This window comes from Dendrobates tinctorius, unplaced genomic scaffold (genome assembly GCF_039654945.1).
Source record: "Dendrobates tinctorius isolate UK_male_01 unplaced genomic scaffold, ASM3965494v1 ptg000029l, whole genome shotgun sequence".
Lineage (NCBI taxonomy): Eukaryota > Metazoa > Chordata > Amphibia > Anura > Dendrobatidae > Dendrobates > Dendrobates tinctorius.
This window is the reverse complement of record NW_027361697.1, coordinates 34,495,529-34,519,552: the sequence shown is the minus strand read 5'-3', so window position 1 is coordinate 34,519,552 and position 24,024 is coordinate 34,495,529. Positions and strand designations below refer to the sequence as shown.

General features: G+C 45.3%; 1 protein-coding gene and 1 long non-coding RNA gene across 5 annotated transcripts in view; one reads left to right on the top strand and one right to left on the bottom strand.

The window, feature by feature from the left end:
• Positions 1-1,431, top strand: part of LOC141085918 (uncharacterized) — a 149,871-nt gene extending 148,440 nt beyond the window's left edge. For both annotated transcript variants that reach the window (XR_012231438.1, XR_012231439.1), the window contains one exon: positions 812-1,431. This is a non-coding gene — a long non-coding RNA (uncharacterized lncRNA). The remainder of the gene's footprint in view (positions 1-811) is intronic.
• The window catches only part of LOC141085916 (dimethylaniline monooxygenase [N-oxide-forming] 2-like), a 113,669-nt gene that overhangs the window by 80,485 nt on the left and 9,160 nt on the right, over positions 1-24,024 (bottom strand). For 2 of the 3 annotated variants that reach the window (XM_073571546.1, XM_073571547.1), the window contains exons 2-3: positions 7,952-8,089; positions 4,329-4,517 (exon numbers count right to left, since the gene is read on the bottom strand). In XM_073571546.1, the coding sequence (XP_073427647.1) occupies positions 4,329-4,517; positions 7,952-8,083 (321 nt within the window). In that variant the 5' untranslated portion in view covers positions 8,084-8,089. Of the gene's footprint in view, positions 1-4,328; positions 4,518-6,463; positions 6,513-7,951; positions 8,090-24,024 lie in introns of those variants that run through there. The other variant, XM_073571548.1, reaches the window with a different exon arrangement.

Sequence of the window (24,024 nt, the reverse complement as noted above, 5' to 3'; positions counted from 1 at the left end):
GACACCGTGAAGGGGACGGCTGGCGCCTAACCGTCACCCAGCAACAGTGCACGCCAGAGAAGGCAAAGGGAGGGGGAAGTCACACTCCACAGCGATCAGATGGAGGCAGGGGAATCGCGCTCTGGCAAACATGGTGTGTAGTACACAGAAATTGATTCCCGGACGCATCATTTAGAATAACATTGCCAAATCCAAAAAAGGAAGGAAAAGAATGTAAATAAGATTGATGATAGACAGGGAAAGGGGGAAAGGACTGCAGGCTATAGATATAGCTCTATTACATATATCACCATATGAAAATGTATACAAAAGATGCAAAAATACAGGCATCCATGGTGATCCAAATATCTCTCAAATAAATAGAGTACGACATATGAAAAAAGTATATAAATATACATGTATCCAGACAAGAACAGTACTGATATACACACCAGATAATAAAAAAATTTCCAAAAGAATTTTTATAACATGACGATAGAGAAACATATCAGAGCATATACACATTAATGGAGACAGTCCTCTTCTTTATGCCTATTTTCAATCACTGTGTCCAAGTATTCTACACCAAAAACGACTGAGGGATGATAAATGGGACGTCAGATGGTACAAAGCAGCATTCTCAATGGGATCTAGGTCTGGACTGTGACTGGGACATTCATACACATGTACAGTATATGCTTTGATCTAAACGATCCATTGTAGCTCGGGCAGTATGTAGGATCGCTGTCCTGCTGGTAGGTGAACCTACACCCCAGTCTCAAGTTTTTTGCAGCCTTTAACATATTTTACTTTAGTATTTCCCTTTATTTAGTTCCATCCATCTTCCCATCAACTCTGACCAGCTTCCCTTTCTCTGCTGAGGAAAAGCATTCTCACAGCATGATGCTGCCACCACCATGTATGACAGTGGGATGATGTTCTTCTTTGGTCTCATCTGACCAGAAAATCTTCTTCCAAGTGCTAGCTGTGTACCCTACATGACTTTTTGCAAACTGAAAATGGGACTTCTTATGGTTTGCTTTAAAAATGGTTTTCTTTTTGCTATTCTTCCATAAAGGACACAATTGTGGAATACATGACTAATAATTGTCTGTGGACAGATTCTACCACTTCAGCTCTGGATCTCTGCAGCTCCTCCAGGATGACCAAGTGCCCTTTTGTTGCTTCTCTAATTAGTATTCTCCTTGCTTGGGATGTCAGTTTAGATGGACAGTCATGTCTTAGTAAGTTTGAAGTTGTCCCATACTTCTTACATTTTTGGATGATGGCTTGAACAGTGCTCCATGAGATGTTGAGAGCTTTGGTTATTTTTTTTTTATAACCATACCATTCATTACTCTTCTCCACAAATGGATCCATGACCTGTCTGGTGTTCCTTGGTTTTCATGATGCTGTTTGATCCCTAATGTTCTCTAACAAATCTATGAGTCTTTTACAAAACAGCTGTAGGTATAATGAAAATAGATTACCCATAGATGGAATTACATTTATATTTACATGTTCTTAAAATCAATAATTAAAAACAAAAGTCATGTGCAGGGCTGTCATTGGAGAAGGCAGTGCTGAACTAGAAGATAGAGGCTTTAACATGACCAGATATCTGTAAATGTAAACTGTGTCATTTTCTTAGTGCTGCAGAGAAGTTATGTTGTGCTGCATGTGTGATATTTAGTACTGCTAGAAGAATTATGTGCACTGCATGGTATTCGGGCACCGATGCAAGCATATGAGATGTGTCTGAGGGATGTGAGCACAGATCTCTGTGCAAGCAATGGCACATAATGTTACTCGTTATCCTTTTCCTCCCATGCTTGACCAGCTGCATGTGGTACATCAGGGAAGGACGATGCAGAGATGAACTTTAACAGGTTTTATTCACAGTACCTGGATGACATGAGGTAAGATGTCAGGAAAGATGAAGGAATGAAGATGAGGTAGAATATGGATGGTAGAAGCTAGAGGTAACAGGAGAATCCTTTCTTCAGTCCTGATACACATGCTACCAAGATGGCATTGACCACAAGAAGGTATGTGAGGAATAAGATAGGAGGAGTTACAAAGAGAGAGGTATTGTGGGAATTACAGCTTCAGAACATGAAAACATATACCGTAATTTTCACTTTATAAGATGCACTTGATTATAAGACGCACCCCAAATTTGGTAGAGAAAACTGTTTTTCTATGTTAAATGGAGGTGTGTCTTATAATGCCAGTGTCTGTCTTTCAAATCATATACCATATATGTCCCTCATTCTGTTATCTATATAACCCCCATCCTGACACATTGCCCCCTTGTGCTGGCACATAGCCCCCCCATCCCATCCTGGATATGGCCCCCCCAGTCACTATATGCCCCCCTGCTGGCACTCACATGGCCCCCCTCTCTCTATATGCCCCCCTGCTGGCACGCACATGGCCCCCCTCTCTATATAAGCCTCCCTGCTGGTACGCACATGGCCCCCTCGTCCCTATATTCCCCCCTGCTGGCATTCACACAGCCCCCGTCCCTATATTTTCCCCCCCGCTGGCACACATTGTCCCCCCGTCCATATATTCCCCCCTTCTGACACACATTGTCCCCACCGTCCCTATATTCCCCCCTGCTGGCACACATGGACCCCATCCATATATTCCTCCCTGCTGGCACACATTGTCCCCCATCCATATATTCCCCCCAGCTGGCACACATGGCCCCCCATCCATATATTCCCCCCTGCTGGCACACATGGCCCCCCATCCATATATTCCCCCCTGCTGGCACACATTGTCCCCCCTCGTCCCTATATTCCCCCCTGCTGGCATACATTGTCCCCCCGTCCCTATATTTCCCCCTCCTGGCACACATTGTCCCCCCGTCCCTATATTCCCCTCTGCTGGCACACATTGTTTCTCCCGTCCCTATACTCCCCCCTGCTGTCACGCATGGCCCCCGTCCCTATATTTCCCCCCTGCTGGCAAGCACATGATAAAATAACAAACAGTTAACTCACCTTCTGATGATGGCTCCTGCTCCCAGGGAGGGAGCACGCAGCTGCTGCTCATTCAGGCAGCTCATTGTGCACACTGGGAGTCACGTGATCACAGGTCCTATTGGTCACATCATGGAAGGTCCTGAAGCGATGAACTGTCTGAATGAGCAGCTGCTGCGATGCGCCCTGCAGGAGGAGGATGTCAATAGACACAGGAAGCCACGGGGGGAGCTGGGAGCTGGAGCCATCATCGGAAGGTGACTATAGTGACGGGGCGGGGGGGAGAGTGCAGGCACATGTGATTTGCACCACTCTCCTGTCTTCTACCAACTCGGCACTGCTTCAGCAGCGAGGTGATGGACAGCGAGTGCAGTGAATATTACATGAGCCTAATGAGCGGGAGCACATGACCACCCACTGTCTCTGCAGCCCGCAGGCAGCCCACCCCAGCCTCCTGACACCATGCCAGAGCCGCCCCCCCACTCTATAGCACAGCAGCACACAAATTCACATTATACACACCCCCCACTTTCCCCAAAAATTTGGGGGAACAAAAGTGCGTCTTATAATCCGAAAAATACGGTAATAACAATAGCCAGTAGATGGCAGCCAAGTATAACGAACACTATATTATAATATACTGCAAAAAAGAGCATGACCACACCTCCAAAATCATGCAAAAATACATATAACTCAACATGATGTTATTAGTGTAACATTCTGATCAGACTGTATGAAGCCCACTGCCATGTCACGGCGAACCTCTCAGTGGGTCCTAACCTTTGTTGCACATAGTAAGGCTATGTGCACACACTGCGGATTCTGCTGTGGATCCGCTGCGGATTTGGACTCTGCGGATCCGCAGACAGTGTACAGTACCATGTTAGTTAATGGTATTTTAAATCCGCTGTGCACATGCTGCAGATTTTTCACTGCAGAAAAATGTCAATTCTTTTTTGCGGATTCCGCTGCGGTTTGCCATCTATTCCATTGTCCAGGTGTCAAACCGCAGGGGGAAACCGCTGGCCAATCTGCAGATAAACCACAGGTCATTTTACCTGCAGTTTTACCTGCGGATCCGCAGAGAAAAATCCGCTGGTGAATCCGCAGCGTGTGCACATAGCCTAAGAAGGTTCCAGCTGCAGTAAAAAAAAGTTTTGCTTCTTTATTAGGGTCATTAAAATAAATGCAATAGTTGTGACATCTTAGTAGTATAATGAAGTGTTGAAGGTGCAAGGAAGTAAACTGGACGCGTTTTGAATACTTGGCGTGTTTTTATTACATTTTTTATGTATTTTGCATTTTCAGTCAAGCCTTGAATATTATTTACAGCAATGGGAAAATTCAGAAAAGCCTCACCTTAAACTGGATGTACTTCAGGAGTTCAAAGTGTTCAGCATAAATTCTTAGGTACTCCAGGACTTTTGAATTATGCAGATATGCTGGGAAAACATCTGGCATTGGGAAGTCTGTGTAACACATCATCTCTTTGGAAGTGTTGGTTACCACACAACTATATAGACTTGCCCTTCTGTCCTCCACCATTTCCTGCAAGTGATTAGATACTAAATTGTAATCAGTCTTTCTTATACATAATGGCAAGAATTTATTTTCTATACAATCATACAAATATAGAGACTGACGGCCATAGCTTCAATGCAATTGGTTCAGTAAATTTTTACTAACAACTTAATCAGTTCTGACTTATATGAATCAGAAATGGATGAAAATGTACCGGATTAGCCACAATTAATAATACCTGTAATAGTGTTAGAAATATCCCACCATTTCCCTTGTAGAAAATCTCTGTCTATGATAAGTTTAATGAGGTCCACTGACCACAGCCTTTTATAACATATTTAAAGAAGAGGATAATGCATCAGTATATGATCAGTGATTGCCCGATGTCTTAAGGGCCTTTTACACACCGATTTTGTGACGCAACAGCGACATCGCTAGCGATCTCGCTACATGTGACACTTACCTCCGACCGGACCCCCGCTGGATATCGCTGATCGCGTGAGAACATCCTGGGCCATTTTCTTCTCGCTGGCGCCGACGAGCGACGCTTGGACGCAGGCGGAAGTCGTCATCATCGCTGCTTGTGACAGGTAACTAACGACCGCCGAGCACCGCTGCGTCGCTGGTGAGATCTGCCTGTTTGGCAGCTCACTAGCGACCATTTAGCGATGCACCAGCGATCCTGACCGGGTCGTATCGTTGTCGGGATCGCTGGTGCATCGCTAAATGTAACTTTTACCAAAGTCTAAAGTAAAAACGGCACAGCGCTTAGCTAAGTGCCCCTGCCATCGATTTTAAGTGGTCATTGCACTGTCAGACAACTAGATATCATTTGAGTTATTGATCTAAATAGGCAATCTGCAAATCACAATTCTGTTCATTTACGTGCAAAAAAATCATTGAAAAGTCCTGGTAATTAGGAATTACCCTAACTAGTTACTGTCGACTGCCCATTGTGATATATAATCCATCTCCAGAAGGCAGAGACAGCCAGACGGATTGTAGAGAGTGTGGGCTGTAAAGATGAGCAAATTTTTTGCAATTCAAGTTTGCCAGCTTTGGCAAATTTTTCCCCAAACTTCAATTTGCAACAAATTAACTTGCAACATATCACAATATGAGAGGTGGCCTGTAGTGATGAGTGAGTGTGCTGGTTACTCGAGATATTCGAGCATGCTCAGGTGGTCTCTGAGTATTTTTTGCGTGCTCAGAGATTTAGTTTGTGTCGCCGCAGCTGCATGATTTGCGGCTGCTAGACAGCCTGAATTTCCTAACAAACAGGCAATCCCCACATGTATTCAGGCTGTCTAGCAGCCGCAAATCATGCAGCTGCGGCGACACAAACCAAATCTCTAAGCACACCCAAAAAACTCGGAGGACAGAGATCACCCGAGCATGCTCGGAAATCTCGAGTAACGAGTATACTCGCTCATCACTAGTGGCCTGTAGCAAAATTATAACTAATTTCATTAGCATTAATTGATGTCTAAGTCATTGTTAAGCAATGCCAACAAATGACCTAAAATTAATTTTATGCATTTCAAAGAGCATATGGCCACCATCACCTACCACAACTTTCATGCCACTTTCTTTCAATTGTAGAAAATAAAGAACAATTCTTTTCAGATTAATATTTAACAGAAAAGTGATTTTTCCCTTCACACTGTCACTTCTAGCCTGATCCTTCCTCAACAGAAGACGTCAGTTAAAGTTCTCCAGCTCTAATGCAAAATCTGTAAATGGGCACCAACTATCACACATCATTCATAGTGCAAAACACCTCATGTGATGTTCTGAGCACCTCAGAGTTTAGGGTCCAGTTACCAAACCAAATGCCTGCATCCCTTATACTTATTCCCCACACAATGCCCACTAGAAGCCAATGTCTTTGTGAAACAGCAAAACCTTGTCCAATATGGTATATGAAAACCTCAAAAAGAGGAAAAAATCCTCCAAAAAATTCAGATACAAACCAGACAGGCCTAAATGCATCTGCACTAATACAGGGTGCAGCGGACCCAAGTAAAATGGCAGCTGCACAGGTGCATAAATACCAAATGAAACAGCCAGCCTACAATCAGGGACTGGCCGTGTGGTACACCAGTGCAGAAGAAATAATCCGCATGTGGCAGTGTTCACACAGGGAATGCAGGGCTTCTGGTTCACAGCCTCTTAGTAACACCATATAGGGGGGCTGCCCAGTGCCAACTAGAATGCATCCCGTGTGAACAGAGGTCACAAGTTTGCAGAACCATTTGGAACCAACTGCACCCTGAAAGAAATATAACAGGCCTAAATGCATCTGCACTAATACATGCGGATTATTTCTTCTGCACTGGTGTACCACATGGCCAATCCCTGATTGTAGGCTGGCTGTTTCATTTGGTATTTATGCACCTGTGCAGCTGCCATTTTACTTGGGTCCGCTGCACCCTGGATTAGTGCAGATGCATTTAGGCCTGTCTGGTTTGTATCCAATATGGTATATGCCAACCAACATACTGTGCATCAGTCATTTTCTGTATGTAACCATTTGCTTTGTTCTATAATACGTCTTGTAATCTAGTTTAATTTCTAGAGCACACAGAAGTTTTGTCAGCAAGGGATTCGCCAGATCAGTTGCTCATTGAAGGTTCACCTACTGAAATTGGTAACTTTTTGTGTAACCTTTACATTGATTTATCTTCCTGAAATCTTGATTGTAGTTGAATGTTCAGATTAAAGGGCCCATTACACACAGCGATCTCGCTGGTGAGATCGCTGATTTTGTGACACATCAGCGATCTCTCCAGCGAGATCGCTGTGTGTGACATCCAGCAGCGATCGTCCCCCCATGGGGTATCGCTGATCATGCTGGATCGTCCTGGGCCATTTTTTCATCGCTGGTCTCCCGCTGGCCAGCGCGCATCGCTGCGTGTGGCAGCGGGAGCCAGCGACGAGCGACGCTGCACGCTGGTTACCAACGTAAACATCGGGTTTCTAAGGGCCGCAGGGCCCTTAGAAACCCGATGTTTACCCTAGATACCAGCGTGCACTGCAGGCAGGGCGGGAGGTGGAGGCAGAGCGGCGCACAGACCGGAGTAGCTCTGCTATCTGCTACTCCAGTCTGTCAGACCGGAGTAGCAGATAGCAGGGCTTCGCCGGTCTGTCTGCGCCACTCTGCCTCCACCTCCCGCCCTGCCTGCAGTGCACGCTGGTATCTAGGGTAATCATTGGGTTTCTAAGGGCCCCGCGGCCCTTAGAAACCCGATGTTTATGTTGGTAACAAGCGTGCTCGCTGGTCCTGATCGCTGGAGGGGCTGTCTATGTGATAGCTTATCAGCGATCAGCTAACAATGTCCCAGCGATCCCATCCACGTCGGATCATTGGTGGGATCGCTGGGACATCGTTATGTGTAACGGTACCCTTAGTTTCATCTTATACAGAAGTGCTATATTTCTCAGTGCACTAATCAACTTACCGTGTACCTCCATAGCCCTCCGATATCATCACTTTTCTCAAAGCATGTGGGGTCCAGACCTTCTTCCAAACAGCATTTGATGGCTGTAAGTCCACTGCAACCTGCACCAATTATAGCCACTGTCTTAGCCATAGTTTGCTGAAAATAAAGAAACAGAGGACATTCTTTACTGAATGGACAGTTTGTACGCTTACACAAGTGGAGCTATGCTGAAATCAAACTTAGTTACAAATAAATCTGTTACCAGGCTTATGCTTCCCCACCTGAGAACAGTGTAAGGAGGTAGACCGGACCGTGGGTACCTGCATGCCTGGTCCGGAACTGAAGGGGCTGCATCCTCTGTTTCTGGGGGAAAGCCTGAGGGAGGCAGACCTTCCCTTGCTGCAGGAGGGAAGGAGAGGAGAGATGGAGTTTCCTACTGACAGAAGGGGGCAGGGAGAGCCCAGAGAGAGAGCATGCTGACACAGGGGCATAAGAAGGAGAACGCGCGCTGCAGCAGGCATTGGCACCAAGTAAATGCAGCGTGCAGAGCAAAGGAGAGGGCGCCCTGCTTCCCCCTCCAGAGAGTGCTGGCCCTGTGACACGCCATGCTGCTACCCAGAATAGGAGCTGTGGTGCTGGGGGAATTAGCCGTGTCAGCAGAGCAGGGTGTGCGGAGCTGTGCCAGCAGAGCGGGATGTGCAGAGCTGTGCCAGAAGAGTGGACCGTGCGGATCTGAGGACTGAAACAGACCGACAGTACACAGTGAGCGCTCTCTGTGTAAACGTGGACCCGCCAGCCTCCGTGACCAGAGGAGACTCCCTTGACAAGAATGAGACAGTCACTAGTGCGTGCAGGCCAGCGTGCGCAGTGACAGATCTGAGCCCCTGAGAGTAGTAGCTGGACTGACCGAGGAGCGCGGGGCACTGTCCCTGCGGTGACATGTTCTGAGTGTGGACTTTTGACTAAGAGTGGTGAGAGCAGGACCCCCGCTCACCACCCAGCATCCTGTTGTTTTCCCCGGAGGCTGTTTCTTTATCGTGGACAGAGACTTGAGAGACTGCATGTGCTGCTGTTGTCAATACCACCGTTGGATTCCCGCCTGTCAGAGACTGCGACGAGATGACCCGTGCCACTGTTGCCGGTGCCACCGTTGGAACCCTGTACTCCCACACAACAGAAGACTACAGTCCGAAAAGTTTAACCTCTTTATTACTAAACTCTCGTTCATCCCTCTCCTACCCTGCCAACTTTGCAGTTCTGCCCCATTCCTCGCCGTCACCCTACAATCCCTCACTCCCTGCATGGAGCACATCCCCCTATAAATAAACCTGTTTTACCATTGCTCTGCATCCACGTGCATGACTGCATCCCGTGTTCCTGCAGATTATAACAACAGCATGATGTAGGGAAAAAGACCCTGATTCCAGCGAGGTATCACTCACAAAGCAGTTTTTATAATACACAGTTTTATCTTTTGCAGATCTAGCAGTTCTCTGAATAATCAATGCTGTTTAACCCCGCCCACACCACTGATTGACAGCTTTATGACTATGCACAGTGTACACAGAAAGCTGACAATCAGTGGTGGGGGCGGTTATAAACAGCTCATGAATATGACAAAATGGCAGCAGGTTTACTAGTCCTCTAGTGATAATCTTCTGCTAATAAAACATTGATTTTATCAACACTTGCAACAAGAAGATTTTATGACTGCACAAGGACATGCACATGGGTAGCGTATAAAGCAGGGGGACAGATCCCTGTTCAGAATGGTAAAATCTCTAGTTTGATCCTGGATTGCCCCTACCTGACCCCAGAGGTTGACACCCTAAGGTAACGTAATGGTGCAACCACTTTAGGACGGCTCAATTTAAATGCTCCTAGTATAGCTATATCTGTGTGGCAACTCACTTGGGAAAATGGCTTATAAAAAATGAAGAGAAATCCAGCTCCACAGACAGTGAATATTTTATTCATGAAATTGCTTCAAGGGCATACAGAGTCAGCAGTACAGCTTACAAAGCACGCATCAATGCATTTCAGGTGTCTACACACCTTTAATCAATTGTACTGCTGACTCTGTGTCCCTGAAGCATTTTTGTGAATAAAATATTCACTGTTCGTGTAGCTGCATTTCTCTTCATTTTGCATTTCCCACGCCTTGACGTAGTGTTTCCGTGCTCTGAACACCTTCAGAATGCAAATCACGGTGAGCTGGAATATATTTCTTTTAAAAATAGGTTATGCAGTAAAAACTGCAACTGACCCTGCCAGTTCCTGAACATACAAGAAATCCTGACTCCGCTGTCCCTAGTTGTACTTGCGGGTGCACATAGACCTAACCACAGACTAGGTGATGGAAAGGCTGCTGAGTTGCTTCACTTTCCTCTTAAAGAACCAGAGGGCAGTGTAGAGAGTGAATTACCAACAAGAAGAGAAATGTGCTGAACAAGGAAAGATCCAAAAGAGTAAAGTAAATAATGAAATACCAGACAAAGAAAAAGCAACTACTGTTAACAAATAAATATACTACCTACTTCCTAATGGTAAACAGAAGATAAGTGCAAAGTTTAGGAAATAAATAGCAAGACAAAAAACTCTTAGCTGTAATCTCACAGATTATTTCCAAACATCAATAGAATGTCAGAACATCCAAATAAATCTATTACCAGCAGAAAATGCCATCAGGGGGCAGAATATAAAGATGCATCCAAAAGATGATAGGCACACAAATGAAAACATCTGTGTTAAGCTAAGCAGACTGCAGCCAGAAAAGCAAAACCCAAACATGCAGAGAAAAGGTGTGTCTCCTGTGGTTCAGCAGAAGGAGAAGCTGGCCACAGGACACAAACTTAAGGGATCAAATCCAAGAGCATGAACATACTCCCCCCTTCTACAAGGGGCCACTAGACCCATCCTTAACCGCTGAAGCTGCTGACAGAACTCCCACACCATGTGAGTGACATACAAATTTTTCACATCAACCAAGGAATTATTATTCAGACCAAAAAACCCTTAGCTGGAATCTCATAGACTGGCACCATACATCATTAGAATGTGATAACATGAGAATGAATACATCACCAGCAGGAAACGCCAATAGAATATAAAGCTGCACTTAAAAGGTGATAGGCACACAAATGAGAACACCTGTGTTAAGCTAAGCAGACTGCAGCCAGAAAAGCAGAATGCAAAAACTCAGAGAAAAGGTGTGTATCCTGTGGTCAGGAGAAATAGAGGCGGACCACAAAACAGAAACTTAAGGCATCGAATCCAGGAGCATGACAGAAGACCAGTAAGTGACATTGCTGAAATCAGTGTCTCTGTCACCACATTATGCCTTAGATTATGGCAGAAAAAACGTGTGGTCAATCAGCTTACCACTGCAATGCCTATTGTTCAGTCTACAAGTTCTGTGCACGGAATCCTCCAGGATAGCATTCCTTTCCCTTTCCCCCTCAATTTTTCATCCAGCATAAATAAATACATGTTTATTGTAGAGCTTACTCCATTAAACAATAGTACAAGAGCATATGAACCTTACGCGTTTCAGACTGAAAGCTAGGCTTTAATCCTCTGAATAAGGTTTTTCTTGCCCGGTACTGAATGGGACGAAACCCCTTTCCCTTTCCCCTTCCATTCTTCATGCTTTCTGATATTATCTGATAAAAACCTGGTGACAGATATCCTTTAAATACTGTATTCCCCAGTGTAAAATAAAAATAACTGATACTTATCTCACGCACTGGCTTCTTTCCAGCATTTCTGTTACATTGTTATGCCACAAGAGCAGTGAGGACAAAGAACGGCCTCTAATGGCCTGCAGTTTTCACACTTGCCTTATACGGCTGAGTTTCATTTGAGCGAAACAGCCCTTATTGGCCAATGATTAGTTACTGCGCTCATCTGGCACAATGTCACGTGAGTATTGTATTACCCGTTGCGAACTTTAATGGAATGGTGCCGGTGAGGAAGGTGAAAATCTGTTAATTTTACACTGACAATTATAGACCTTAACTGCTTCTGGACCGCTCTTCGATTTGGACAATCATCATCAAAGAGAAGGCACAGATGGTATATTACTGTCTGTGCTTTCTCCATCACTCTATACACAATGCTAAAATAGCACTGTGTATGCAGTAGTAGTAAACGTTGACAGCCCTTCCACCTCCATACAGAGCGGTCATATAATCGCTGTGTATAGTAAGAGAGCAGGAGTTTCTAAGTTTAGAGACCCAGACAGCTTATGCATCCAGGAAGGATAGTTAGGCCGGGGTCAAACTTGCGAGAAACTTGGACGAGTCTCACACATTAATACCCAGCGCTGCCGCCGGCACTCAGATCGGAGCGTTCAGCTGCATGTATTTCTATGCAGCTGAACACTCCAATCCGAGTGCCGGGTATTGACATGTGAGACTTTCTCACAAGTCTGAGCCCGGCCTTAGAAGGGAAATAAGATGCAAATAAAAGATTTCAATAATTAATTGCGCCCTTAAAGTTTTTTATGACCTCATGGGGGACACAATATATAAAATAAATGAAAAAGAATTCAATAAATAAGAAAAAGGTAAAAAACATTTATCCCTCAGCAATTATTTATTACATTGCTATAATCTGTTTTGCCAGTATACGGAACAATCATTTTGAGTATTACTTTACTCTCACTAAAAGAGAATTGGGCCAGAGTCTGGAGTGGAGGCCGTCGGTGATGTCCTTGTGCTCAATGACAGAAAATTGGAATCTGCAGTCTGCTGAAATAACCTGTTCAGACATCTGGATATATTTAGTCAGTTTGGTACACGAGTCATACAAAATATAAATGGAGGGGTGACTGGCCATACATGCACATCTCTCGCCATTCACCTCACTGGGAGTCCTATAAGAGGTATGCAGGTGTCTATGGCTTTTTTCAAATCTCCTGTAGAGGTGAACAAAGAAAGCCTTGCATGTTTGATTACAAGCTCCATTCACAAGGACAAAAGCTTTTGTTCCATTCTCCAGATACAGTGGGGCAAAAAAGTATTTAGTCAGTCAGCAATAGTGCAAGTTCCACCACTTAAAAAGATGAGAGGCGTCTGTAATTTACATCATAGGTAGACCTCAACTATGGGAGACAAACTGAGAAAAAAAAATCCAGAAAATCACATTGTCTGTTTTTTTTCATTTTATTTGCATATTATGGTGGAAAATAAGTATTTGGTCAGAAACAAGCAATCAAGATTTCTGGCTCTCACAGACCTGTAACTTCTTCTTTAAGAGTCTCCTCTTTCCTCCACTCATTACCTGTAGTAATGGCACCTGTTTAAACTTGTTATCAGTATAAAAAGACACCTGTGCACACCCTCAAACAGTCTGACTCCAAACTCCACTATGGTGAAGACCAAAGAGCTGTCAAAGGACACCAGAAACAAAATTGTAGCCCTGCACCAGGCTGGGAAGACTGAATCTGCAATAGCCAACCAGCTTGGAGTGAAGAAATCAACTGTGGGAGCAATAATTAGAAAATGGAAGACATACAAGACCACTGATAATCTCCCTCGATCTGGTGCTCCACGCAAAATCCCACCCCGTGGGGTCAGAATGATCACAAGAACGGTGAGCAAAAATCCCAGAACCACGCGGGGGGACCTAGTGAATGAACTGCAGAGAGCTGGGACCAATGTAACAAGGCCTACCATAAGTAACACACTACGCCACCATGGACTCAGATCCTGCAGTGCCAGACGTGTCCCACTGCTTAAGCCTGTACATGTCCGGACCCGTCTGAAGTTTGCTAGAGAGCATTTGGATGATCCAGGGGAATTTTGGGAGAATGTCCTATGGTCTGATGAAACCAAACTGGAACTGTTTGGTAGAAACACAACTTGTCGTGTTTGGAGGAAAAAGAATACTGAGTTGCATCCATCAAACACCATACCTACTGTAAAGCATGGTGGTGGAAACATCATGCTTTGGGGCTGTTTCTCTGCAAAGGGGCCAGGATGACTGATCCGGGTACATGAAAGAATGAATGGGGCCATGTATCGTGAGATTTTGAGTGCAAACCTCCTTCCATCAGCAAGGGCATTGATGTTGAAACGTGGCTGGGTCTTTCAACATGACAATGATCCAAAGCACACCGCCAGGGCAACGAAGGAGTGGCTTTGTAAGAAGCATTTCAAGGTCCTGGAGTGGCCTAGCCAGTCTCCAGATCTCAACCCTATAGAAAACCTTTGGAGGGAGTTGAAAGTCCGTGTTGCCAAGCGAAAAGCCAAAAACATCACTGCTCTAGAGGAGATCTGCATGGAGGAATGGGCCAACATACCAACAACAGTGTGTGGCAACCTTGTGAAGACTTACAGAAAACGTTTGACCTCTGTCATTGCCAACAAAGGATATATCACAAAGTATTGAGATTAAATTTTGTTTCTGACCAAATACTTATTTTCCACCATAATATGCAAATAAAATGAAAAAAAAAACAGACAAGGTGATTTTCTGGATTTTTTTTTCTCAGTTTGTCTCCCATAGTTGAGGTCTACCTATGATGTAAATTACAGACGCCTCTCATCTTTTTAAGTGGTGGAACTTGCAATATTGCTGACTGACTAAATACTTTTTTGCCTCACTGTATTTGTTGGTCACAGAAGTGAAACGCGCATCTATAAGATATTTATGGCATATCCTGCATGTGCTATATATATGTAAGATTGGAATAACCCTTTAACACCTTTAACATTATATCAAGGTTTCCTATCCAGCTGGGAAAGAATGCAAAGTTAGGTAAAAAGTTACCTTAGAGGAATATCCAAATTATTATAAGTGAAAAAGACCATTTTTCTTACTACTAAAGAAGTATTTATACTAGCCACAGGTTTGCCATCTTGACTTTTTATCTTTCCTGGACAGCACATCAAAAAATCATGGACAGACAATATTTTATTGACATATTGGAAAACCATAATAAATCATTATGACTAAAGATGGGTGAACCTGAACAGTAAAGATCGGGGTCCAAACCAAATACCTAGCGTTTGGCCACACCCTCAAACATGGACTTCTCAATGAATTCTATGTTAGTGTTCAGGTTCGGCAGCCCAAACATTGGGTGTTCCCTACGCTGTCATCTGCATGACAGCACAAGAAACACCAGCGGCTGTGATTGGCGGTAAGTTTCTTACTGCCAGTCAGTGAGCTGCGATTCCCATGCTGTCAAATGACAGCGTGAACCAGCAGCTGTGACCGGTGGTAAAAAGTTTACAACCTGTCAGGAGCATCAGATGATGAGAGAGTACTACTTCTGTGGCGCCCCTGAGGCTTCAGTCGCCACAGAGGTACTGCACCTTCTCCTAAGGTGTGGTGCCCCACCATCCAGGTAGGGTGGGAACTCCCTTTCACATTCCAACACCTGCACCCCACACACAGGATAGTTCAGCAGGGACCCATCCATGCTTTATGCTGGAAAGGTCATAGGATGCCTTTTGTGGTCCCTGGCTTCGTCACACGGGAGGTGCTGGGGAGGCGGGTGGAGTTAGATATAAAAGAGAGGGAAGGTGTAGGATTTCAGGTCAGTCAGTAGGTCAGTCTGACAGAAGGTCAGTCTGGGGTGAGTCTCAGAGAAGGAGGTCACTCAGACAGGAGTGAGGATCCCTGGAAGAGGGATGGAGGAAGGAGTGCTGCAGCTGCCCCAGTGAACTGGGCCAGCTGGCACGGAAAGGAAGAGAAGGAGAAGGAGACGTAGACTGGAGACTACAGATTCCATAAGAGAGATAGAACAGATCGGCACAAAGGAGAAAAGAAGGACGGTGGGAAGCAGGTTGAGAAAGAGAGAGAACCCTTCCAGTCCTGAGCGCAAAGGCCAGGGCCCGGTCCCCGAGGTTGATTGAATCTTTATGTCCGGCAACAGACACCGGAGGGGTAGTGAGCCACTAACACCTTACTCCCATCATAGACTTGGGACACAACAGCAACTAAATAGAGAGCCGGGACGCAGAGAGGAGTCCCCGAAGCAGGCTACAGCTGTCTGTCATACAAGTAGAGACTAGGAACACCTAGAGAGAGGCATTCCAGGGTAACTAAGTACTGGAGTGCTTCGCACCTAAAGGCGCATTGGAGGAGTCGTTCAGTAAGGTACATATTGGCGGAGTGTGGAGGGGAGAATCCTATCCTGCCTGGAGGTAGGCTGGGGCCCTGACCTGAAGAACACAGTGCGGAGGCAGGCATTTGTGTGAACTGCAAACAGTGAGTAAAGCTTTGGAACCGCATACTCTGGTGTCCTCCAGTTATTCCAGCACCGCTACACCTGGGTACCAGCCTCTGTACCATTCTGCGCCTCTCCTCATCCATTGCACCTACACTGCCCTGGGACTACAGCTCCACCTGTGGGGAGCTACACCATCTTTGCTGCACCACACCATCAGTCCCAGTGGATCTGCATGCAGCGTTGGCTCAACATCTTACTTGCCAAACACCACGGGTGGCGTCACGAACTATCCAAATAAACTATTACACCATTCACATCACCGCCATTGATATTGGGCGCCCAGGGCCACGGACCGGGTCACCGCTGCTGTGACACCCATTCCCCCTGACACCGGCCCAGTACCGAGTACCCCACTGCCATGGGTGTGAGGGGTGACCCACTTCCATCACCCTACGCCTGCTGTCGCTGATAACATCTGACAGCGTGGGAGCTGCAGCTCTCTGACCGGCGGTAACAATCTTACCGCTGATCAGAGCCTGTATTTGCCGCGTTGTTATGCATATGACAGCATGGCAAACAATGGATTTTTGGGCCCCACAGTGATCTATTTTTTTAGATGTTCGGCCAAATTGTGATTTTAAGTGATATATGCCTACAGCATATAATTCTGATACAAAGACATTCACTGCAATCAATTGGAAATGTAAAATGATAATTACAGTCAAAATCGTCTGTATAAGTTTCTTCAACTTAAAAGAAATCATTGTTTCTTTATGCAAAGGACTAAAAACTGACCAATTTTAATGGAATGTCCTGGAATTTCTGAAAGGTTGGAAACCCTGCTAATCCATTATGCATAAAGGAATAAAAAGAGGGAAACTGGGTAAATAAAATTACTTCTATTATCAAAACATTCTACTATCCAGCAAGCAACCCAATAACTGATACATTGCTGTATTGGAATCAGGGTTCTTACATTATGCTGCTCTCTAAGGCCTTTTTCACACTTCATTTTTTTTACGTCAGTCAAAATCCGCCTTTTTTGTAAAAAAACGGATCCGCCCAAAAAGGATCTCTCTCTCTCTTTTGTGGCGTCAGTCCAAATCCGCCAGTGTGAAAAAACTGATCCGTTTCCGTTTGACAATAAATGGATGCAGTGGATCTGTTTTTTGGTCGGATCCGCTGCAGGCGTCAAAGTCAGGAAATTTAAAGGAACCACGGTCTGGAAAAGGAGAGAGAGAAAAAACCCGTTATAGTGTCCGTCTACTCGTCCCGGCGGATAGTAAAAATCTAACGGATCTGTTAAAAAACGGATGCAACGGACGACCATCAGTCAAAATGCGCCACTAATGCAAGTCTATGGGGAAAAAAAAAGGGGCGGATCCGTTTCTTTTCTAAATACGGTGGATTTTGACTGACGTCAAAAAACTGAAGTGTGAAAAAGGCCTAAGGGGCTAGCAAAAACCTGTTTGCAGAGTCCTTTTAACCCCTTTCCTTCATTGGACGAAATATTCCGTCCATGTGCCCTGGGCCCTAATTACCATGGACGGAATATTACTTCATAGCGATAAGCGGCGCCCACGTGGTGAGTGCCGCTTATCGCGGCCGGGTGTCAGCTAATTATCATAGCTGACACCTGGCACAATGTGCCAGGGGCGGTCACGGACTGCCCCCGACACGTTAACCCCTTGTACACCGCGATCAAACACGATCGCGGTTTACCCGGGGGGTTAAAGGGAAGCATCGGCAGGGAGGGGGCTCCCTTCATGCTTCCCTGAGCCCCCCACGGCAGCGCAATGTGCAGCGCTGCTGCAGGGGGCTCCTTTCCTGCAGGTCCCCAGATCCAATATGGCGGCGGGGACCTCCGGGGGCCTGCAGGAAGCTGGCTTCCTCACTGCCCGCAGAGCGCAGGCATGAGGAAGCCTGCAGCAGTGCCTGTGACAGATCGCTGATCTGTCACAGCGATCTGTGATGTGGGACATTGTAATAGAGTAAAAAAAAAAAAAAAGTGTAAAAGTAATTTAAAACAAATCGCTAAATAAATTGAAAAAAAAAAATTCCCCAATAAATTCATTTTTTGGAAAAAAAAAACAAAACAATAAAAGTACACATATTTGGTATCACCGTGTCCATAACGACCTGCCCTATAAAACTGTCCTATTAGTTAACCCCTTAAGCGAACCCCTTAAAAAATTAAAATAAAAAACGAAGCAAAAAATAATGATTTATTATCATACCGCCGAACAAAAAGTGCAATAATGCGCGATCAAAAAGACGCATATAAATATCCATGGTACCGCTGAAAACGTCATCTTGTCCTGCAAAAAACGAGCCATAATACAGCATCATCAGCAAAAAAATAAAAAAGTTATAGCTCGCAGAATAAAGCGATGCAAAAATAATTATTTTTTATATAAAATTGTTTTCATTGCATAAAAGCGCCAAAACATAAAAAAAGACATAAATGAGGTATCACTGTAACCGTACTGACCCGAAGAAGAAAACCGCTTTATCAATTTTATCGCATGCGGAACGGCGTAAACGCACCACCCAAAAGAAACTCATGAAACGCTGGTTTTTGTAAATTTTGCGTCCCAAAAAACCAAATAAAAAGCGATCAAAAAATGTCACATGCCCGAACATGGTACCAATAAAAACGTCAACTCGTCCCGCAAAAAATTAGACCTCACATGACTCGGTGGGTCAAAATATGGGAAAATTATAGCTCTCAATGTGTGGTGATGCAAAAACTATTTTTACAATAAAAAGCATCTTTTAGCGTGTGACAGCTGCCAGCTGACAGCTGCCAAATATAAATACCGCCATAAATAGTAAATCAAACCCCCCGTTATCACCCCCTTAGTTAGGAAAAAATAATAAAATTAAAAAAATGTACCGTATTTATTTCCTTTTTCCCATTAGGGTTAGGGCTAGGGCTAGGGTTAGGGCTAGGGCTAGGGTTAGGGTTAGGGTTAGGGCTAGGGTTAGGGGTGTGTTGGGGTTAGGGTTGGAGTTAGAATTGGGGGTTTCCACTATTTGCGCAAATCAGGTGCTCTCCAAACGCAACATGGCGTCTGATCTCAATTCCAGCCAATTCTGCGTTGAAAAAGTCAAATGGTGCTCCTTCCCTTCCAAGCTCTGCCATGCACCCAAACAGTGTTTTACCCCCTCATATGGGGTATCAGCCTACTCAGGGCAATTTGCAAAACATCTTTTGGGGTCCTATTTCTCCTGTTGCCCTTAGGAAAATAAAAAATTGGGGGTGAGGGCAAAAATATCATTTTTGTGGAAAAAAAATATGATTTTTTTATTTTCACGCCTGGGCGTTATAAACTTCTGTGAAGCACTTGGGGGTTCAAAGTTCTCACCACACATCTAGATAAGTTCCTTGGGGGGTCTAGTTTCCAAAATGGGGTCATTTGTGGGGGGATTCCACTGTTTTGGTACATCAGGGGCTTTGCAAACGCGACATGGTGTCCGATCTCAATTCCAGCCAAAAAAGTCAAATGGTGCTGCTTCCCTTCTGAGCTCTGCCATGCGCCCAAATAGTGGTTTACCCCCACATGTGGGGTATCAGCGTACTCAGGACAAATTGCACAATAACTTTTAGTGTCCTGTTACCCTTGGGAAAATAAAAATTGGGGGTAAAAAGATCATTTTGTGGAAAAAATATGATTTTTTAATTGTACCGCTGTATGTTATAAACTTCTGTGAAGCCTTTGTGGGTTCAAAGTTCTCACCACATATCTAGATAAGTTCCTTGGGGGGTCTAGTTTCCAAAATGGGGTCACTGTACATCAGGGGCTCTCCAAACGTGACATGGCATCCGATCTGAATTCCAGCCAATTTTGCATTGTAAATGTCAAACGACGCTCCTTCCCTTCTGAGCTCTGCCATGCGCCGAAACAGTGGTTCCCCCCCACATATCAGGTATCAGCGTACTCAGGACAAATTGCACAATAATTTTGCAGTCCAATTTATCCTGTTACCCTTGGTAAAATAAAAATAATTGAACCTGAAGTATTTTTTTTGTGAAAAAAAGTTAAATGTTCATTTTTTTTTTAAATATTCAAAAAATTCCTGTGAAGCACCTGAATGTGGTTTTGAGCACCTTAAGGGGTGCAGTTTTTAGAATGGTGTCACTTTTGGGTATTTTCTATCATATAGACCCTTCAAAGTGACTTCAAATGTGATGTGGTCCGTAAAAATAAAATGGTGTTGCAAAAATGAGAAATCGCTGGTCAACTTTTAACCCTTATAACTTCCTAACAAAAAAAAATTTTGGTTCCAAAATTGTGCTGATGTAAAGTAAACATGTGGGAAATGTTACTTATTAATTTTTTTGTGTGCCATATCTCTGTGATTTAAGGGCATAAAAATTCAAAGTTGGAAAATTGCGAAATTTTCAAAATTTTCGCCAAATTTCCGTTTTTTTTCACAAATAAACGCAAGTTATATGAATGAAATTTTACCACTACCATGAAGTACAATATATCACGAGAAAACAATGTCAGAATCACCGGGATCCATGGAAGCGTTCCAGAGTTATGGCCTCATAAAAGGACAGTGGTCAGAATTGTAAAAATTGGCCCTGGAGTTAACGTGCAAACCACCCTTGGTAGTGAAGGGGTCAAAAATATATAAAAAAAAAAAAACAAAACTGTTTTTTTTGCAATAAACAGCACAACGCACTAGTAAATAAGTATTCCTGTAAGCCATTGTGCATTTGAAAGTAGAAAGGGGTAAACTGAGGTAAATAAAATTACTTCTGCTTTACGCCTACAATACGTGTCTTATAGCACAGTCCATTCTTTCTAACTCTAATGAGAGGAAAATTGACAAACCAGAACGGGAACCAATGGAACCTGTTTTTCTCATTCAGGTTTATGTATTAAGCTGTGTTTAACTAAGTGATTATATAATACAGCTGGCAAAGAAAAGACAGAGCACAACGTAAATTCACTCGTTCTATTTTGTCCAGTCTATTGTGAGAAATGATTATTGTATAGGTAACCAATATATTTGTTCACATATGCATATTTATACTGTAGTAGAAGCGCATTCATTACATTTTCTATAGTAAGAGGGAACTTGTCATCAGGATATTATACTTCTAAATGCACGTGTTGAAAGGCCCGTTAATGCTTATTAAATCCATTACACCAAAGCTGTAGAGAAAGACACGGAACGCACATCCAAAACTTATACATTGCTCTATTGCGGTGTAAGCAGATAGACCGGACCTCGGGTACCTGCATGCCGGGTCCGGAACTAGAAGGGCTTCACCCTCTGTTTCTGGGGGGAAGCCTGAGTGGGGTGGGCCTCCCTCTGCTGCATAAGAGAAGCCTGAGAGAGACAGAGTTTCCTGCTGACAGGAGGGGGCAAGGAGAGCCAGAAAAGGGAACGCAGCAGACGGCAGATAAAAGGAGAAAGCGCGGCAAAAGAATCAGTCTGGCGCCAGCGCAGAGCAGTGCAGAGGGCAGCACACAGTGCGGTGAGCAGCGCACTCTGCTTCCCACATCAGAGTGTCCCGGTGTGGCGACGGGCCATATAGAAGAAGCCCCCGTCGCCTGCAGAGCAGAGCCGTGTCAGCAGGGAGAGCTGTGTCAGCAGTGAGAGCCATGCAGGGACGTGCACCCAGAGTGGAGCCGAGCCGGGTGTCGGAGCAGACCAAGAGGGGGGGTGCTCCGTCCGGAAGTACCAGCGACAGGCAGACCAGCGTCGCCCACCACCAACAACGGGGACCAGGGAGAGCGGGACATGCCGTGTGTGTCCAGCGACAGCCAGAGAGTACCAGGTGCCGTACACGACCTGACCGTAAGTACCGCACACGCGCTGCCTAAGAGAAACCATACAGGGCTGATGCTTGCCCCCTGACGTGGACACAGAATAGTTGTCCTGACCTTTGTGATCTCACTACATCAGTTAAGACAGTTAAGGATCCACGTTGGGCTCGTACCGGTCTGTGGCTCGTGCCTTTAATAGCCACAGCAGTACAGCATATGGACAAGGGGCAGTGGAAGGTACCGGAGACCAACCACTGTTACCAGAAGACGGTGTATTGTCATCTACCTGACCCCACTAGAGAGGACACCGCGTCAGCCGTTGCGGCACAATTGAGTTCGCAGCAGGAGCTGCAGTTTAATGACTACTTTACATCTATGCTAATAAACTGCAGTCGTCTGAATCATTGTTATATCCTTTGCCTTTAATGTACCATTTATATCCCCTGACTAACCCTTTATCTCCCAACTGTTTATTTATCTCCCTGTATGGAGTATTCCCCTGTAAATAAGCCTGTTAACCCTTGCTCTGTTGCCTGCATACCATCACTGCATCCCGCGTTCCTGCTTGTACTCTTACATTTTGGCGTAGTCAGCAGGATGCAGTCTACGGGCGCTAAGTTGGCAGACTAAGCGGTTGGGGGTGTTCCATGGGCCAGTATGCTACTGGGGACAATTTTGGGTAATCATCCAAGTTTACAGGGAGCAACGTTCTATTATGGAGCTGGACTGAATGGGTCAGGGGAATGATTAGTATACATCCCATGACTCCTGCGTTAGCGGCAGAGGTTGCCCTGATGGCTCTAGACAGATAGGCCAGGGATTCCATCATGCTATGACCTCCCCATGAGCGAGACACCTTTGACAAAGTACTGAAAATACTGGAAGAGACACATGGAGACACCACAAACGTAGGAGAGTAACGCTAATGCTTATTTAGGCGTATTCAAAGAGAGGGGGAGACTGTGACACTGTACATGAACGTGCTACAGGAGCTACACACTACAATTCTTAAGAAAGACGGCATAGGCATAGGACCCCCAGATATAGTGCTGCGAGACCAGTTAGTGGGGACTGAGAGATGCGCAGCTTGGACGGGCTTTGCGTGAGCTCCTGCGAACTAACCCACGCAAGACTCTTGCGGAAATTTGGGCAGAGACGCGCATAGGTGAACAGGAGCAGGGGGTTACAGCATTGACAGGGATGGTCCGGTGTTTCAGAGTACCCACCCCGAACGAGGAAGAGCTGAAGTTGTCCTGCGAATTGGGGCAGGGAATGAGGAAAATTTGGGAAGAAATCAAAGGCCTGAACAAACCCTTGCTGCTGTCCTGGAGTACAGCATCCTACCCTGAGGTAACTCACAGCTAAAGGCAGAAGAAGTCAGAGGGGAGGTGAGGAGCATCAGAAGCACCCCAACAGTTGCCCCAAGATTTTCTCCCAGTTTGTGGAAAAAAGAACGAAAGGAAAGGAGGTATGCCTCTCGGAGAGGTCGATGATCTAGACTCAGGCTCCCACCAGACAGGCCCAGAAGCGGGTGTTGGATGTGTGGAAGAATGGGACACCTGTCCAGAAGTTGCCTCACTCGAGACAGACAACAGAGAATGTTCGCTCTTCCCTCCAAAGGTCCTGTCAATTGGAGAGAACGTCGTCCCTGGGAGAAGTGGTATGGCGAGAAGAGAGGGGCAGCACCCAGAGTCAGACAGAGCCATGACGACAGACGCCAGGAAGGATGGGGAAGGTGTCGGCTGTACGCGGTGAGATGTCTGCATTGGTCAGGTGCGTGGAGGCGAGTCTGGTGACACTCCAGACCAGATCCAAAGGTGCTGTCCGTGAAGACCAACCTGAACGGGACAAAGAGGTGTGTAACCGAATGGTCCACCGAAGCCTGTCGTGTCCCTGCCTGTTACAGGAACACATAGGAAGGGAACAAGTGCCAAGTGGTCCCAGTATGCCCACTTCCACTATTCCCATTTGTGAAGAGGAAGAACCACTGGCTTCGCTCTCTGAAGTGAAAAATTTGCCACCCGACAGCCCCGGAGATCTTGACGGGTTGGAAGAGGTGAAGCAGCTGGGTGAAGCAGAGAGTGTGGCTGAAAAGCAATGGGAAGTGACGCCCGCAGAGTCCA